Source organism: Calonectris borealis, chromosome 1 (genome assembly GCF_964195595.1).
Source record: "Calonectris borealis chromosome 1, bCalBor7.hap1.2, whole genome shotgun sequence".
Taxonomy (NCBI): Eukaryota; Metazoa; Chordata; class Aves; order Procellariiformes; family Procellariidae; genus Calonectris; species Calonectris borealis.
In genome coordinates, this window is record NC_134312.1 from 44,597,466 (window position 1) to 44,616,589 (window position 19,124).

General features: G+C 35.9%; 1 protein-coding gene across 7 annotated transcripts in view; it reads right to left on the minus strand.

Annotated features, from left to right (window-relative positions):
* Window positions 1–19,124, minus strand: part of PPP1R12A (protein phosphatase 1 regulatory subunit 12A) — a 124,491-nt gene that overhangs the window by 45,083 nt on the left and 60,284 nt on the right. For 6 of the 7 annotated variants that reach the window (XM_075150456.1, XM_075150429.1, XM_075150465.1 and 3 more), the window contains 4 exons: window positions 14,353–14,471; window positions 5,246–5,405; window positions 3,205–3,349; window positions 212–286 (listed from right to left, as the gene is read on the minus strand). In XM_075150456.1, coding sequence (XP_075006557.1) covers window positions 212–286; window positions 3,205–3,349; window positions 5,246–5,405; window positions 14,353–14,471 — 499 coding nt within the window. The remainder of the gene's footprint in view (window positions 1–211; window positions 287–3,204; window positions 3,350–5,245; window positions 5,406–14,352; window positions 14,472–19,124) is intronic. The other variant, XM_075150437.1, reaches the window with a different exon arrangement.

Genomic DNA, 19,124 nt, shown 5'->3' on the forward strand with positions numbered 1-19,124 from the left:
GAGAAGGCAGGAAGGCACTTTCTTTCTTCCAAGGCTTTTTGGTCACCACAATTGACCAAATAAGGGCATGAAATAACTTTTGACATGACTGTGGTATTACCTGAATTGAAGCCCCAAATCAAACCTTTGTTTTTAATCTGTATGCTGCTCTGAGCTGTGTCCCATAATCATAAGTATAATAAAGTATAACATATATATGCCACAGGCCTACCAGATTCTGCTTCTTTTGTAATTCTTCTAAATATCCTAGAATATCTTCATCTGCCACATCAAACGCCGTCTGCCCCTGGAGAAGGGGAAGAAGCAAAACACCATAATTGTACAGCAGAATTCAAATATAATGGATTACGATGCCTTATCACATGATGATGCAGGTAAGGAGCACATTCAGAGGGAGAAATTAGAAAGTATAAGCCAAGCTCTATTACAAACCGTTAGTCTGTCAGTAGTTGAAAACAATTTTGCAATGTTACTTTTTTGGGGTATTTGAAACAGAAACATCTATACCTGATGGGTAAACAAGTTTTTTAAGAGATAAAAACATGACTTCAATAAAATTTTGCTGTCCTTTGAAAGAAAAAAAACTATCAAGGGAAAGAAAATAAATTGAAAGAATATGATTCTCACAATATAAGTTCCAAACAACTATTCCAATGGCAGTCATATGGATGGATACTAAAGCAGTTCAGTATCCTGTCCATCTTAGACCACCATATACAGCTTGATTTTTTACAGTTTAAATTATTTAAGCAAGCTATACTAAATTTAAATAGTCACACTTCCACTTTTTTTTACATTTTCTACATTTTACATGCCATTTTCAAAGAGATCTGCTACAATCATTTGTTCTTATCCTCCCTTGGTGTATTTCCATGGGACAGGAACTTGAATAAAAGATCATAACGTGATTCATTAACACAGAGTAATGCTGTCAGCTGGAATTTCTTCAGCTTGCTGTATCTTATATCTGCATAGTCACTGCAATTCTCGACTAGACCAGATGCCCACAGGACATGAGATTCTATCTTTAAGGTCTGAATTGGTAAAGATTTCAAAAATTCCCTTTCTTCATCTCTACTTGAAGACGAGAAGGGCTGAAGCTCACATAGTTTCACAAAGAAAGCCTAACTTCCTTTGATACTGCAATACAATGTCTTGTATTTGGAAGTTTGCATTCAAATACAAGGCGGCTGGAATCTAGGCAAAGTCCTGGATCCATTGGTATAAATGCAGCTGCACCAAAACGCTGGGTGGACATACTGAACTGCTGGGAAGATCATGACAAGATCAGTCAAGTTAAGTGCTTCTGTACAATAACCAGCAATAAAGACAGAGCTGTCATTTAAAAGTGGTCACAGCAGCTTATAAATATAGTTAAAGGTGTTCATAGTTGTCTCTGCTTATTTCAGTTTCTCGAAATGTTAACTAAACGCAAACATATTCCTAATTACACTGTGAAGGCTATCTTAACTGCTTAGAAAGGATGGACCTTCAAACCACTAATTTTCACATACATAAAACTTCTGACCATACAGCAGAAGCACGTGCACCTTTCAACAAGCATTACCCAAAACAGCTTGAGGTCCTCTGACATGTGAACTATTCCATTTAGTGTAACACAGGACTAACCTGGAAACTAAACAACAGAATTATCTCAAGTTTATATTTGCATTATGACCACAGTTTTTAATCTGGCCTTCTATTTTTAGGTAGCTATTAAGTGCGTTTATTTCCAAAAAATATGAGTTAGACCTACCTTGACCACAAAAAATCACTTTGCAAAAAAAACGTTGTAGTTGGAAGGTTATATCTAAACCCAAACCATAAAAACAATTAAAGTCAAGTGCCTAAACAATAACGGCTGTGTTCTCTGAGATGCTAAGCCCCTACAACTGAAACCAAATCCAGAGGAGTTTTCAATCTTCGTATCTCCAAAAGCAAAAATGCTTGCTGGCTTACTTAAGAACACAACAGGCAAAACTTTCCTAGCTTGCACAGACAAGCCCATACACCAAATGAAACAGCTTATATCTCTCTCTACCTCCTTTATTCTTATTATGGCCCCAGCCAAGTGGAACATACTTTCAAGAGAGTGCTTTCTGGAATACCACCCTCCACATTCTCACAACCCCAGTAAAAAGTCTAACAGATAACTTCAGAAACTGGCTTAAATTAATTGCATCCGCTTTTTATTGCCTGATACAAAATACAGTTATATAGCTGATATTTAGAAGTTCTAGAAGCATTATACAGAAACAGAGTTGAAGCTATTTGAAATTTAATTCCGTATTTCACTGATTTTATTATAAGCAACCTCAATTTCTAAGGAAGAAAAAGTCGACAAAGACTAAACATGTTAAGCAGCAGTAGTTTTGCCCATATATAGAGTAAATATTTGCCAATTCATGACCTGTATCTGCATATTTCCCTAATTCATTTTTAAAAGTTTATGAAAAAATTCAGTGAAGAATCCATCTTAAAAGTGGGCAAGTAATTTACATATATAGTATTGACAGAAATTGGAAGCAGATCAGAATCTATCTGTAAAACACAGTGCAAAGAGAAGAAAGAGAGCTTCAGCACTTACAGAGTTGAATGAAAAGTTTTGGATCCTGGTGATGTCAGTGTGAATCATGAATATATTTATATCTGTTGGGAGCAAGATCTTGCAAAGCCAGCAAGCTACGCAGGCCTTTGCGTAAAAGTTGAGGAAATATAGCTTAGGAAACATTCAAGTTATCTCTACAGAGTCCAGAGATGCCCACAAGTTTCTTCCAGCGCACCCAAACCAGCATATAGTGATAACTCTTTAGTATGCCAACATAAGCTGATGTTAAGAGTTAAAACACTACCCAAAGGCATCATCGTCTTCAGTGATCCAATGAAAGCCTGTATGCAATCCATGAAGTCACTAATTTTGCACATCTGAAATGTCAATAAACCCATTCTATTTTTAATTTCCCTGTCAAAGATTACATGGATCATTTAATATAGAACTAAGCATGAAGTGGGCCTAGAAATTAATTTAGACAATCAAGAGAATTTAGTTTGGAACACAAACATGCTGTTTTGACAAAACATGCATTATATAAAGCTCCACGTACAGTAAACAGCAGTTTATCATCACTTTTCTTACCCTGGCTTCTAAAGTCACTTTAGAGACCAGAACTTTGTATCTTGACAAGGATTACATAAAAATCCTACCACTTTGTTGACAGCCTCCATATCACATAGGTTTTCCACTAAAATGCGACATGCTTCTTCTTTACCCCAGTGAGCAGCAGCATGAAGTGGTGTCCAGCCATCATAATCTTTAATATTTACATCGTAGCGAGCCTGTATTAAAAGCCTAAAGAAATTTAAAGAATTAGATCTTGACACTGCTGACAGGGATAAATAAACTGTTGTAAAATCATAAAAGTATTCCACAGTAATATCTTTCTCCTTTTTCATCATACGTATTTTAGTTGGGCTATTGACAATTGATTAATTTCATTTCCTCACAGAAACATTTGCCTTTTCATTGTTCGGTAGGTATATATATTTTTAAGGAAAATTCAAGAAAAATAGCCTTTTCCATTTTCTTCTTTATTCACTTCCTCTTCATTCAAACTCCACTGTTTCTATACAGTTAGATATTTTTCTCCACATGTGCAGTAATAGAGAAAAGCCCTTTTGAGGAAAGGAAAGCTGTAAAATGTCAAAAATTGTTAGATACAGCGCTCTTATCTAGTAAACTATTAAAACCTCCTCCTATTCTAATACTAGTTGCTTCAAGCTGTTAAGTCTAATATTAGTTGCCTGAAACTTGCATCTCCTCCTGTCATTAACATTTGATGCTTTAACAATGTAGTGTTTACGTGCTTCAATTGCTCTCTGAGAGGGAGCAAAGCTCCTCAAATAGAGGACCTGCTTTTCAGCCTGCATTCAACACTCAAATGACAATGGACACTTAACCTGACAAACAGTTTTGTGTAAAGGGCTATCAGCTCTCTGAAACAATGTCCATAATTATTAAAAATCACATAACCATGAAGTATTCTTCTCAAAAAATTATCTCCATTTCTCAAGAGCCAATATGCTTATAGTAATATCCTCCAATGAGTAACTTTCACACACGCTCAGCTGCAAAGTCTTGCATCCTACACAGAGCACACATTTTTGATAATTTGAAGCCATCATGAAAATTGCCTGCCCTTATATTTTTCCCCTGCTAGGAAAAGTACATGGACTGGACTACAAAAAAGACACTCACTGAGAGTGCTAAAAAAAACCGCAGTTATAGATACAATTCCTTTACAGACACATGCTATTCTAAAATAAAAATTATTCTTTTCCAACAGAATAATTTCTCTTCATCATATTGAAGCATCAGGGTTTTTTGAAGCAGAATTCCCATTCAGTAAATTGTATGTAATGGTTATAATGATTAAAAAAGCTCTGTCATTCAACTTCTGTGTTGACAAAGCATTACAAGGCTCTGCAGACCTTAAAGGTAGCAATACTTACACAGTCAGGGTGTATGCTTATTTTCATTCATGTTACAATATAGAACTGTTCCTAGTCCTGCGAAAGCAGTCAAATACATTTACAATCACAGTAAAGCAAGGTATTGTTAAGTATGCTATACTTCAATAAAAGCAGAGCTTTGATGAAAAACAAATTAAACCTCTGTTACAGTATATACTTGTATTGTATTGTATTACTGAAAACCTACCTGTGAATTAGGGGACACCAAAAGCCTGGAGCTTTCCAGGAAAGATTTCAAGAGTCACAATTTTCAACAACAGTATCAAAAAAGCAAAATTAAACTCTCTGTTCTTTAGGTCTAAAAACCTTTAGTCTGGATTACAAACTCTGCTTTATGTATGCAAATAAATATAGTGTCTTGAAAATATACATCAACCAGAATGCTAACTGGCATTACAGAAAGGTATTCAGTTTGTTTACATAGTTGGCTTTAGAAACAGGGCAAGTTTTTTGTCTTCTTTTAAAAAAGTATTCAGGCTCAATATGTACACTGTGTTCATATTTTCAATGACTTAACACAGAAAGCTAACAGTATCATGATTTATGAGTGCCTGAAAGCATAAAATCAAGCTTTGAGGAAAAGATAGTTCTAGAGATTGTTATTTTCCAAGATACAATCCCTAAAAGTCAGAATTGTCCAATCCTATCAATTCCAAGCAGCATTACATCAACAAGACAGTCAAATACGAAAAATTTCTACTTAAACCACACTTACTTTAAGACTTCTGTATAGCCCTTAGCAGCAGCTACATGAAGTGCTGTACCACCAGATTTTGCATGCCTGACATCATTTATATGGCCGCTGTTCAGCCACTGTCTTGCATCTCTTAGCATTATTCGTTCTTCTTCTTTTCGAGCTGCCTCTATATCAACCCCTAATTCAGATAGGGAGGGGGAGAGGGGAAGAGACGACACAAAATAATTTAGTTCAAATACTTCAATTCAACTATGTATCAAATCTTATACCTTGTTTATGTGATACAATAAAACAACAGCTAAACAATATGAATAATGTTCACGGTTAGATATGAATATCTTTTTGAAGATGAACCCCAAGCGGTTATGGAAACATCCGTTATTGCATGACACTTTGCATGCATAATGCAGTTTTTTTCCAAAAGAAGGGGAAGGAAAAAAAAAAAATAAGAAAGCTACTAAAACTGGCTCTTTAATTTTAAGAATGTCTACCATCACAGTAATAATCACTGAAGTGACCTGTTAAAAAATGAGAAAAATTACATTTCAACCTTCTAAGCACCAAACTACGTCTGGTTCGATGTATCTGTAGGAAGTAGAAAACAACTACAATTTTTTTACAAGGAGATATCTATGGGAAGAGGAACTGCCTAGCTTCACAACATTGATGAATACTTCCAAGAAAGACAGAGCTGTATTTTTTATACTTTCTAAAAAATATCTCGTTAAAACCAGTTTGTCTTCTATCACTGTGAAACAGAAGCCTTATACTCAAATAGCCAAGTCTTTGGAAACCTCCCTTCATATCTCAGGTAAAAAAAACAAAAACACTGAAACCTCTTTATAGTACGTCTCACAAAAAATTAACATACACTGATGAAAAGGGAGGAACGCAATGTAACATTTACAAGTATACACATCAGGTTAAACAGATTGAAAAAAACCTCAGACCCTGAATGGGCAAAGCAAAGCCTGTATTTGCAAGCATTACTTAATTGCTATCGCATGGAGTGGTCTAAAGAACATAGCAGGAAAGAGATCTTGAAGAGAACTATGCACGTGTGTTGCTCTGTCTGTGCTGACTGAACAGTGACAGCTTGGTGAGGAAAAGGGACTTAGGAATTGTGGTCATCAAGTGCACAAATTGTATCTGGGTTGACCTCTAACAGAAAATCAGGGGGCCAACCTTCAGCAAAATTATTTTATATGTATGATTTGTCTAATCTTAGACACTGGTATGCAGGGACTTGGGAAATATGTATTGTTCTTCTGAATTTTTAATTTCTCGCGGAGCAAAGCATTAACTCGGACATAAGAAAAACAAGTGAAATCTAGAAAGAGGTACTGATTTACTAGATAAAACCACAAACTTCAACAGTAGTCCTTATAGCCTATAAAATAGAAGTTAAGATGATTTTTAAAACACTTGAGAGAGATGCTCCTTGATTGAGATCTAATTCTGCCTTCTTTCAGTATTTCCTGCTGAAGCTTCATCTGTCCCCAAACTGTTTTTCTCCAGCAAACATGTTTCTATGACATAACTCTCCTAACTGTCCAACTAATCAAAGCACAACAATATAAAGCAGACCGCAAACAAGACTATGCAAAGCTAGAACACCTTTTTTCAAAACTACTCTACATAATTAATTAATTTTAATTAATTTTCAAAGTCTTTATAATGAACAGCAATTTCAGACTCTAATGTCTTCAAAGAAACTGTGAGCTATTAATCCTTTACAGGGTGAATGAATCCCCAGAATATGGAAACCAAATGAAATCCAACTTGACTGTTGCCCATTTAGACATGCAGCAGAAACTGAGCTGAGGGATGAAGTGGCCTTCATTAAAGAAATTATTAATATCACAAAGTGAAAAGACATAGATAATATAGAGATGATAATATGTAGTGCAATGCATCATTCTATTGTGCAAAACACGATAAAACAGATTATAATGAAACAGATTCATCAAGCTCTTATCAATCCACTGGCAACTAGAAAGCCAGAGCAACAGACTGGCAAACTGAAAGCAATTATATTGGCACTGTTGAAATCCCCTTAAGGCAGTGGATAGCAGACTGATGTATCTATTACGTGATGTATGAATTAGTATGTCACAGATGCTGCAATTCCCCAATTATACAGCAAGAAAACCCTTGAAAATGACATGCCCAAATCAAAATTTCCTGAAATGCAGAAAGAAGGAATGTAATTATTACATGCTTTCGGAAACACAACATGTTATTTGCTTGGTTTGCGGTAGCATATGACACTGCTACAACAGAGTTCACTTCTTTTTTATTATTCTTCCGTCAATTCACGCTATAACGTCTACAAATATGTAAAAAAAAAAAAAGAATTTAATTAAAAAAAAAATACAAACCCACAAAGATCAGTTGGAGAAAAGATTCTGTTCACTAAGTAAATCTAGTAAAACATTATGCTAAGGACTGCTGAAAAGATAAAACTTTACTAAGTATCATAAAATAACTTAAGCAGGTTATACATTAAGTGTTTTAAGCAGTTGACTGAACTCCTAGACTCATCCACTTAATCAACTAAAACAATCATTTCAGTCTTGGCAATTTAATAAAAATTAATAGAATTACATTTTATCAGAAACTGATGAAATCCCATTATTCTGGAGGCTAAGCCTGCAAGATGCAGGAAGATACAAAAGACTGCTGAAGCACTACGCAGAGGAAAAAGCTAAAATGTACTTGTTTGAAAGAAGCTGTGGTAAAACTGTCCCTCTCAGGACAACCCATGACTAAATAAATCTGAACAGAGATTAAAGTTTACATATCTAATAAACTTTGTAACTCTGACAGATATGAAGAATGAAAACCAGGAACTTTGAATCAATAACGTATTGATAATCACCTATTCTCATTCCTCCAGAAGGCTCCTACATATTGATGTACGAACTACTGCAAATTGTAACTTCCTTGGGCCTTCGCATCTGCTTGCCTTTCAGAATGACACAGCAGTGCATATCAGCAGATCCTGGGAAAATAATTCTCTAGAGTACAGTCATTTACATGTCAGTGTTGCCTGCAAAACACTCTACACAAATAAATAGTTTATATATCATCTGTTAGTCACATTTATGTCCACCCCCCTTTCTGCATGCCCAAGGTCTAACTGTGAATCCTTATCAGCATGAGTAACCTTCTCCACTTGAAGAATTCGACGTAAATTCCTATCAGTGTAAAACTGTTCATGTGTGTGGCTAGTCATTTTGAGGCACTTTTGTATAAAGGAAGAACAGAAAAAGTTCTTCCCAAACCCTGATCTTGAACTTCTAACTGTTAATGGCTAAGCATACTTTCCAGGTATGCCTAAAGGCCCAAAGAATTATGTCAAAATAGCAATGCTTTTGCAGAAAAAGTAACTAATACTGAATATAGACTTCTATCAATATCACAAACGATTGCATTTCTGAAGCCCAAATAAGATATAATGGCTGCAGAGGACTAATGGCTGCATCAATACATTATTTTACAAGACAGTAAATTTCTGATCATATTTCAACACAAGAAAGTAGGAGAATCTTGCCAATCTAAATAGAACATCCCACATTAATAACTGGCACGAAAAAGGGAATTGAACTTTGTGTCATAGAAAAAAAGCCGCTCTCTGAGACAAGCTAAATACAATTCCCATTATTAACTACAGAAAATGGAATGTAAACAGCCTTTATTATACCTTGTACGGACCTTTCTCCTTGCTTTTGTTTTCCAGACTCTATTAAGATATCAGGGAAAAAGAAAATGCTCGTCATAGGTTTCAAACACTTTCTTCATACGGCCCATAGATGGCAATGCGCTGCCTCCCAGCTCAGCTTCAGCTGGAGTATTCACTCACACCACCAGTACACTTAACTTCTGGCAGCCTAACAACTTCTCAAATCATTAATAATTTATTGCTAAATGCTTTCATTTTTTCTGATCAACAAATGTTATTCAACAGTTCCAAACAGGTTTGAAAACAGTGTGCCGTTCAGTGAGTATTTAATGAAATTCAGCATAAATTTACATGCTGAATCATTGTTTCAGGACTCCTCAGCCATATAAAGGCATGTTTCATAGATACCGCGTAGAAGATCAACTTTTTACTTCATGTAGTGAATGTTTATATACAAATGTAATAGTTCGCATTTTATCCAGATAAACAAATCTGAGTTAAGCAATACAACCCAAAGAGTCTCGTTACATTTACCTATAATTAAGAATGAGGAACATTTGCTTCTCCTTGGAAAAGGAGAAGTGATCTCTCTAATACTTACTGAATAGCTACCATGCTGTATCGTGAACTCCTGATTCACCTCAAGTCACCTCTCCCCACTAACTCACCTCCCGAGAATGTTTCCTATAATTCAAAATAACTGCTTAAGCAGTTAAAAATAATTTTAAGAGGACATCTGATGGTAAACAGCTAAAAAATCGCTTTGAACTGTAACACTTAACCCTACTCAAAACCTGAGGAGAGGCAACATTCACAGCTGGCCAGGGCTAGCCGCGACTAAAGCGATAGCCAGGCAACATCTCTCTCAACTCTGCTAGCTTTCACCAGTGCAAATGAAAACTTTACACCACTGGCAAAAGACAACTTCCACAACTACAAAAAGCTGAAACATTGCAGAGTAGAAACTAAGGGATCATATTAAGAAGCTGGGAATAATAATATTTTAAATGAAGATACAGAATTCTGTGGATTGCAGTGGCATCTATATACATGGGGTTGGCCCGTGATAAAGATATCAGCCATATGGAGAAACAACAAAACAGGTCCTACAAGAAGTTTTTTGTGAAACACACAAAATTGGTAAAACACATGGCATGCAAAGAGTCAGCACTACTGTGGAATAACTTCCATAAAACACCTAGTTTTGCTATTTGTGAAGTGTTTGTAACTGTTTCAAAAAAATCTTTATACCTTACTAGTCTAGTGTATGTAATTTACCTTCTCACAAAGTATAAAACTAAACTAGGTTTTAAGCTTAAAAAATAATTAAGCCAATTATTTCCTTTTGAAGAAAAATGAAAAAAGAAATTCCCTTTTGTAGAAAAATGCTTTCCTTACTATTGGAGTGCTATGGCTTCACTTATAGGGTAGCTAGTCCATTAGTTCAGAACTACTGCATAGTTCACTATCTCAACAGGGTCCCACTATATTCGCAGCAGAACACAAGGTGGCCTTGTCTGGGGATCTGTGCCCCACAGCCTGAACCAAGGGTCACAATTTAGAAGTGTCACATATGGAAATCAGAATAATTGAAGAAAGAAATACATTGGATAATAATAATACAAAAGCGCTCTTCTTTCACGTCCAACACGCCTTACAACAGAACTTGTAATACAAGAAGATTAATTTGGATCACTGGCCATCTCCACTCTAGACAGGTCAGATTTTGGAGTTTGAATGCTAAAACAGCACGAGCAAACACTGCAGATCCTTCCTTGTATTAAGCCTGTAATGTCAGATAGAAATGAACTGTGTTCTATTCTATAATTTATTTCCATGAATTTAGCGTCTCCAGAGGCTCCTATTTTTTGTCCTGTAGCTAGACATGTCCTTAAAATATAATTTGATACCTGTGAAAATTGGGCATAAATACGAATTGATGATCTGTAGAAGGCTGAATAGTTGCACAACTGGAAGGCTCTGTTTGGACTTTTCCTATGAAGACTGAAGGTCTGCAAAAGCAGTAAAAAGGGTGAGCTAACATGGTGATTCTCCTCAGATTTCTACCAGAAACAAACATCAAATGTCATCACTTACACATATCTGAAATCACAATGAACCTGACTGATCTTTCCGGGCAATCTTTTGCCACCAAACGACTCTGACCGCTGATGCCAATATGTAGGAAGCCACACTCAGCATCAACTCACAGCATTAACTAAGCAACACAAAAATGAAACTATAACGAATGTTGGAATAAATGCACATGAAAAGCTTGCAAGGCAAGAATGTTACAGAAAATGTCTACTTAATTTCACGCTACACAGAGGTAAGATTTTTTTGCACCCAGGTTTATTTATGTTCAAAATAAATTGGCTGATCTTCCACTACCAGTAACACTGAGACAGGACTGATCTTTCCACAGACCATCCAGTTAATTTGCATTATCAAAACTGTGGCACTGCTTTGTTTTATACAAGGAGCAAGGCTAAAGCTGGAGGGATAATTGCATTCAGCCACATGTATAGTCAAAGATGAAACTGTCACAATGCATCAGTGTTAATTCCACATTAACATAAACAATTAAGTTCCTATTTTAGAGCTATTAACTTCTCTAGCCACAACATACACACAATTAGGCACTTTTCAAGTGATCATGATAATGGCTAAATAATCATTCTGCATATAATATTAACTTTAAATGCAAGTTAAGGATGCTATCAAAAGCACATGATTAAAACCTTATTGCTGAGACAGCTGTCTCGTGAGTTAGTAAGATATACACTACAAGTTCACATCCAGATTCATACTCTTTCTATTCCATTCTCATCCACTCATCTCATCAATCATCAAATATTTCCTATGATTTCATCCCTGCAGGTAAAAGCCCTTAGTTCTTACACCTTCAGACACAAATTCAGAAGGAGGGATGCTGCATGCCTTCTCCCCTGCTTCTGTGAAACTGAAAGTCCTAAGTGGTCTAACAGCAAAACAAGCTAGGTAGAATACATATATATAAATGCATTCATATATGTGTGTGTGTGTAAATGTATATACACATATATACACACATATATATAAAAAAATGAAAGAATGTATATACAGGCTATATATATAACCACAGGCGTTAGTGCCCTGTTAAGACCAGGAAGGCAGAAATGCTGTCAGGGATGTTCACAGTGTGGTCACTCTTCAGGAGAGTATCCAGTTCCTGTTCTCCACAGAGGGAGGTCAAACCACTCTGAAGCACTTCCCTAGCAAGTTTTTTCTCACCTGACGTGGTGCCTTCTTCAACCAATGTATTTCTCAAATCATCTTAGAAAGACCAATCTTCTGAAAATCCTTTAGCTAGTCAGCAAGCCAACTGACACAAAAATGTTAGAGGAATGCTTGGAAAATAGGTTTTCCATAGTAACTGAAATTTAGTATTTTAAAACAACCTGAATTATTCCTTTAGAAGCTAACAGCTATAGCATGGGAACATCTACATTCTTCTCAGATTTAAAAAGACAGTACTATAGATAGTTTATTGTAAGCTTTAAATATAAAATATGTAAACCACACTAAAATTTTCAGTGAATTGTGGCATTTAGTTTACGTTGCTAATGCTAATTTTACAATTGGGCTGTTCAAAATAATTAAACTTGCAAAAGAATAAAAATTAGCATGTAATGTTGAATCTCTGCATTGTAAAAATATACATAAACCCCCATAAAACAAATAATAATTTTTCTTTAAAAAAAAGCAGTAACAAATAAATAAGAGATTTTGGAAAACAGTTCTTTTCCCAAATAATGTCAATTTTACAAAGAACTACTACAGTCAACTACTATAGCACACTAGTAAAGTCAACCGTTTCAAAAAGAACCTCAAAGAATTTAGGCTGAGGCACATTCCAGAAACGACTCTCCAGCAAAGATTGGCAGTACTTTTAGAAAAAACAACTTTATTTTTTCCAAACTAATTAAAATAGACAAACGGTAGTACAGACAAAAAATATATTCGCAACTATCTAATCTCATGTTCTTTGTGTGTTAACTCTAAGAGCTGTTAATCAAAATTCAATTAACGCTACCAAATAATTGAATCAAATCCTTTGTCAAATTTACAGTCTACCGCTGTATATCAGTAGGTATCTCTTATTTCCTTGCATATCATGTCATCCACTTTCTTTTTACCATTTGCTTTGGGCATTAAACAGGTTTAACCATACAAATTACATCAGGGCAAAGCCTGAAGCAATTAATAGTTTACTGTTAAATTATGTAAATCTGTCTTAGAGATAGAAATTCAACACTACGAAAAAATTAACATTTTCAGGGAGGAAGAAGCTTTTTAAGACGTAGGCAGGGGTCTAGAAGTAATGTAGATGCAGTCCCCTTGCACAGCCCCCACAAAGGTTCCATCTTTACTCTGAATGTCATCTTCCTTCAATATATAATATAACTCAGACCACATCACCCCAGTTCTTGTACTGGGAGTTCCGGGATAGCAGTGCATTTCTGTTGGACTCAAGATGGTCAGTCAACAACTGAATATTCTTTCCTCTGTGGAATGGAAAAACCAGAAACTTTCAAAGACCTTTCACTGAAAAATGCACCTGAGGATTGGAACATTGAAAACAGCAGTGTAAGGAGGGGAAAAAAAGCAGGGAAAAACAAATCAATATGCTTTTTCAAAGGCCAGCTTCTCTTGTAAGGACACCACTGCTAGTACAGCCCTAGCAATTGTCAAAACTTGATACCTATCAATTAACTGTTACATGAATGCTCACCTATATAGAGCTCTGAGAAGAGTACACAAAATCAGGAGGAACTTAAAATTTCATGATAGGTTCTCAGGCCTAAAACAAGTGCAATCGAAGACTCCTTATCACAAGTAGTTTCAGACATTTGGCATTGTAGAAGGGCATTCAGAAGATCAGAACTAGACACAAAGGGTGATTTATGAAATACAGTATAGTGGTTCACTCTTGTTTTAGTTATTCTAGGCTTTCCTGTAGTCAACGGAAAGAAACAATTACCTTAGGGCTGGATTCACCTCATCGTAAAACTGACATCTGAGTCACCCTAAAAGTGCCTATTTCTCTCCTCTCTAAGGCAGGAATCTCTTTAGACATAGTATAAAGCTGGAATATAGAAGTCTATATCCCAGATGCACTGAATACCATCCATGGTATCTGAATACCACCAAAATTCTATTGAGTTAAGTGAATGCAGGAATCCAGTCAACACCTGGGTTCAATACTTCTGACCTCCTTCTTCACAAGAAGCTGTGCTGAGTAAGAACGCCTAGAAAATAGCTCGAGCACTGTGCATTGTATTGACAATTCTCTTTAGAAAATAAGTTGAGTGACTTTAAAATTCCTAATTTAGCATAAGTTTTCAAAAATATATTTCGTGTCCAATAAACAAAATCACCCTTCCATACCAAAAATTACCTTGTCTATTTACTTCATTCTGAAGCAGCTCTTCCATTGCCTCTTCTTCAGCAATATCTAATGGAGTGTCTCCTTCACTATTTACAGCTCCTACATGTGCTCCTTGACTAATTAAATACCTGCCAATTGAAAAAGAAAAACAACGTGTAAGCAACATAGTAAAGCTGATGCAAAAAAATCAGCAGCTCTAGGATACCACATGCAATGGGTATATACATGCACACATACAATTCATAGGAACAGCTATATCAGGTATAAGTAAAAAACCTCATGACTGTCTACAATACCTGAATATCTGTATGTCTTTTCACCATAATACCCACTAATACAAATAGCACTTTGCTCTTCAGTTTGCCACAAAGACTCCTGACACCTTTAAATACATACTTGCAAGAACTGAAAGAAGAAAACGGTTAGATGATGAGCAAAAGTGAACACAAGGCTAACAGGGGTCAAATCATCCATTCCCATGAGCTCCTCATATTAAGCCACTCTTCCTAGAACTTCCAAATTCAGTGGCACACTATGCTTCTATACTTTGCCAGAATGATGACTCCTGGTCTCTGAGGCAGCTTCATAAAGTTACTAAAACCAGAATCACCTCTGCTCCTAAGTATTCATAAGGTCAGCTTTCGGTGGGGAAGAGGCGAGGGGTGAAAGGAAGCAGGACTTTACGCTGTATTCCAACGCCACTAAGTGTTTTCTTACTTAAAGTACTACTGTCTCAGAAGTCAACAATGCAGCCTCAGTGGAATTTATTTCTGAATCTCAAATTAAGTCAAATGGGTCAATTCCAACAGTAAGTCACAAAAGGATTAAGTTATTTCATTGCATTAAACTATAAGGCTATAAAGTTATTGAGAACCTACAGCTTAATACATAGCCTGTTTCTAAGCAGACAATGAACAATAATTAAAACATCAAGACATCAAGATCAGTCTTACACCTTCTGACCATAACACTTCCACTTCCCTAACAAATTCAACAGTTTGAGCCACGATAGGACTCAACACAAGCAAAAAATTGCAAACGTACCTCCTCCCTTGCAGAGCTTAATTTACACTTTCCATATATTTGAGAAAAAAAAAAATCAGGAAATACTCAGACCTGAAGAACTAGCTATCCATTTAGTAACAGGTGTATGAAATCAAAAGTGCTTTCTTAACCTCACTATTGCAGAATGCTAAATTATGCAGGAGCCAATCACAAAATTAATCCAACACTAATACAAATGCTTTGAAGTATTTCTGCTTAACTACTGCCAATTACAATAACAGATTCCAGATCTAGGATCATATTTTCCTTATCTTTATTGAATAACTCAGCATCAAGTACTCTCGTACATTTCTATTTTTTAATGGTTTAAATAGGACTTGTTATTAAACCTCTGTAATTACATCAAGAAGAGGTAAGAACTGACAGATCACAAAATGGAAATTAATTCCCAGAAGTGTAACCATATCTCCTGGGATATGCATCATCAGTTGCCACCACTAACTTTGATACTGGTATGCAATGCTCGTTTTATTCTGTTCCTCTTAAAAGAGTGCCCCTGTGACTCTTATCTCTCTCCAGTTTAAAGACTTAACTTCTGCAGGAATGAAAAACTAATACAAAGTAACAACATTTCTCAACAATACCGGTTGTACTGTTTTAGCAGTGACACAGCCTTCCAGGTTACAGATCAGACAATTGCTATGCAGGGTGTCTGCTAAACAGGCAAGAACAGCAGTGGGGAAACTAACTTTCTTACAAAGTCAAAACGTTCATTCAAAACCAAAGTCAACCACTGACAAAAATTCCCAAGTCAACATTCACGTTCTTTCAACTTGTTTTTTCTAATATAGACACGAAAAAAGTGATGTTTAAAAAACTTGATTTTAACCTGTTTCCACATAATACTTACAGGAAAAATTAAGCTACTTTTGTAAGGAAAATACGTATCTTATTGAAGCAGTTGTATTTGGTCAACCAGGTCAATATCTTACAGACATGGTAAAAGGAGCAATGCATAAGAAAGTGCAGGGAATGAACAAAAGGCTACAGTAGCATTTCAGAAAGTTATCATTTAGATTTATGAGCAACTTCATGATCAAATGATCCTTTAAAGTAGACTCCAAAAACGAAGCTGCTTACAGACCAAAATCAGATCAGCAGAGCTAGGGGGATTAGTAGGGCTGGAGAAGCAGAGTTATCTGAGCTCCCCTTTCCACGTGCTCACAGGGCTTTGGTTTTCCTGGGTCAGCAAAGAAAGGAAGGGCGAACCTGCCCCAAGTTCACAGGATTTAACGGGATGGGAGAAACAGGAGAAAGGTGAAAGGCAGCATGTTCCTCGCCAGGGAAGTGAGAACAGTCCTTTCCCAACCTTCCTTCAGCCACTCCAACTAGGTCTCCCCTCTGCTATCCCCACCAAAAAATTAATAGTGATCCCCTCAAGTAAATTAATATTGAAAGAGCAATACTCAGTCTAAACCAAATTATTCAAATTCCAACTATTTTAAAGACACCTTTTAAGCCTGATAATGAAATCCATGCTTGTTTGTTTTCCACATCATTCAGTAACAGATGACCCTGTCCTGAAAAAGTTTATGCATTTGTTTATCTTCATTCACAGTAAAAATAGTTTCAGCAAAGCAATGACGGCGTTCAGATGGTGCATGAAGTCACCCTGGTGCCTACAGGATCGTATGTTTAATTAGGAAACCTAGTGCTACCAAGGGAAAGGAGAGCAATCGTTTCAGACATGTAGGTAACTTGACTCTGCATCACATGCAGAAAGGAAACAGATTTGGTAAATGAGACCAAGAGAATGATGCTCTGAGTTCGTAAGGCAGAGCTGAGCAGAAGCCAGTACCAGAATACTCCTAAAAATTAGAAGGTTTTTTTCATTTTTTTTTTAAATTACTTTCCAAACAAATCGTACTTCAATCTAGATGTTAATTAGAACTTCATAGTGTGACTTCAAATATGGGTGTATTTGACATTTCAGTTATTCTGGTACCATATACTAAAATCTTCACATGCAACAGTGTATTATTGTATGTAGGTATGTATGCATATTAAAAAAGACATCCATGTTTAAAAAAAAAAAAAACCCGCAAATAACTGCTTGTATTTTATCTTTATTAAGTAGACGCTACCTTCATCTTGAAATTTCATCTTTCTAAACCAAATAAACATAATATAACTTTAATTTCCTCAGCTGATACTTAATTGATACAGTTACATGTATGTGGTGAAAAAGAAGTTGGAGCTGTGTAATAAAAAGTCCAAAACCATGCCCTTTGATGTCCAGAAAAAGGTGCTTTTTGCAAACTTAGATGCAGTGGAAAAGTAAAAACATATATGACTCCTACTGTCACCTACTTAGAAAACTTTTTGGTATAGCACTTAAACTTCTGTCTTTTGTAATTCACTTGTTTCAAAATGGCCATGTTCAACAGACAGCTACAGAAGAATAATTCAGAAAATCCAATGATAATTCATACAACATTCTGGTAGGTGCTCATTCAAAATGCAAATAAATGTGAAGGAAACAGTAGCTTGATCCATACCATGCTTATTTGTGGAGCTAAAGCTTTCACGTGTTGATATTGAAGATAAAGGTACCTTGTTTAGATATACGCTTGTGGTCTAAGTACAGAGAATTGCAAGTATTCCAGGAATACTAGGAAAGACAAGAGCAAGAAAATAAAATAAAATCATTCCTGATACTTTTGCCCTGATGTTTCCATGACAAGCATTACACAGTCTGGGTAAGACTGGAAGAACAAGTTTGCTTTGTGATACCATTGCTTTATGAAAGCAAAAAATATTTCTATTTGAAATCTGTGTTTTAGAAATCACTGCTGTATATTCCTCAATAGCTATTATAGATTGAAATCAACAACCTTGAAAAAAACATGAAACATTTATTTTCTATAATTATTATGAAACCCAGACTCTTTCCCATCATTAGAGGAAAAACACATTTCAATACCTTTCATAAAGGGTTGGAATCTCAGTATCTCTGAGACAATAAATAACAGCTCTCTGAAATGACTGTACAAAAGCCAAACAGTCCACCAAAAACAAGCTCAGGAACTGGAAGTTAAAAATTTTACCCAGCAACTTGGCCTACACTCTGAATTAAAAAACAAACAAACAAAAAACCCCTTACAGCCTACTTGCGTGTGTGTGTGTGTGTGTATGTGCAAGTCTATTAACAAAATGCATATAGAGAGACAAAGTAAACGGAGAGGACGACACCTCTCTCTGAAGACAGTTACATCCAAGCCTGAGTCTTGTTTGTGAATTTAGGAAACATTTACTTAAGAATCTGGAAGACACTCAAACTTTGCCTTTACTAAAGTTTGTTAGCTGCAGACAAGAAGATGTATTGCAGATAACAGTTCAATATTATCTATCTCGGCAACAGAAAGAGTGGCCTATGTTTACATTCGAACCTTGCCCCAGTTCACAGTATCTGGAAACAAGTTTGCGAAGTCATTAGGGATATAATTAACTTTAAGTACTTGCTGAACCTGAAGGTCACCAGGACAGTGGCAAGCAGAAGGCAGGGCAGACAACTGGCCACTGAATTGATTTAGTTCATTAAAAATTGCTTACTGAGCTCATTGGAGACTCACTAGTGAAAACAAGAGGTCCCTTCAGACTAGTCAGAAGACTGGATGTCAGTCTCTAACTCCTAAATGTGAGCAAAGGGACCCTCCTAAAAAAACTCTTGCTGAATAGAGGTTCAACATGTTGTAGATACTTTTAAAATAAAAATG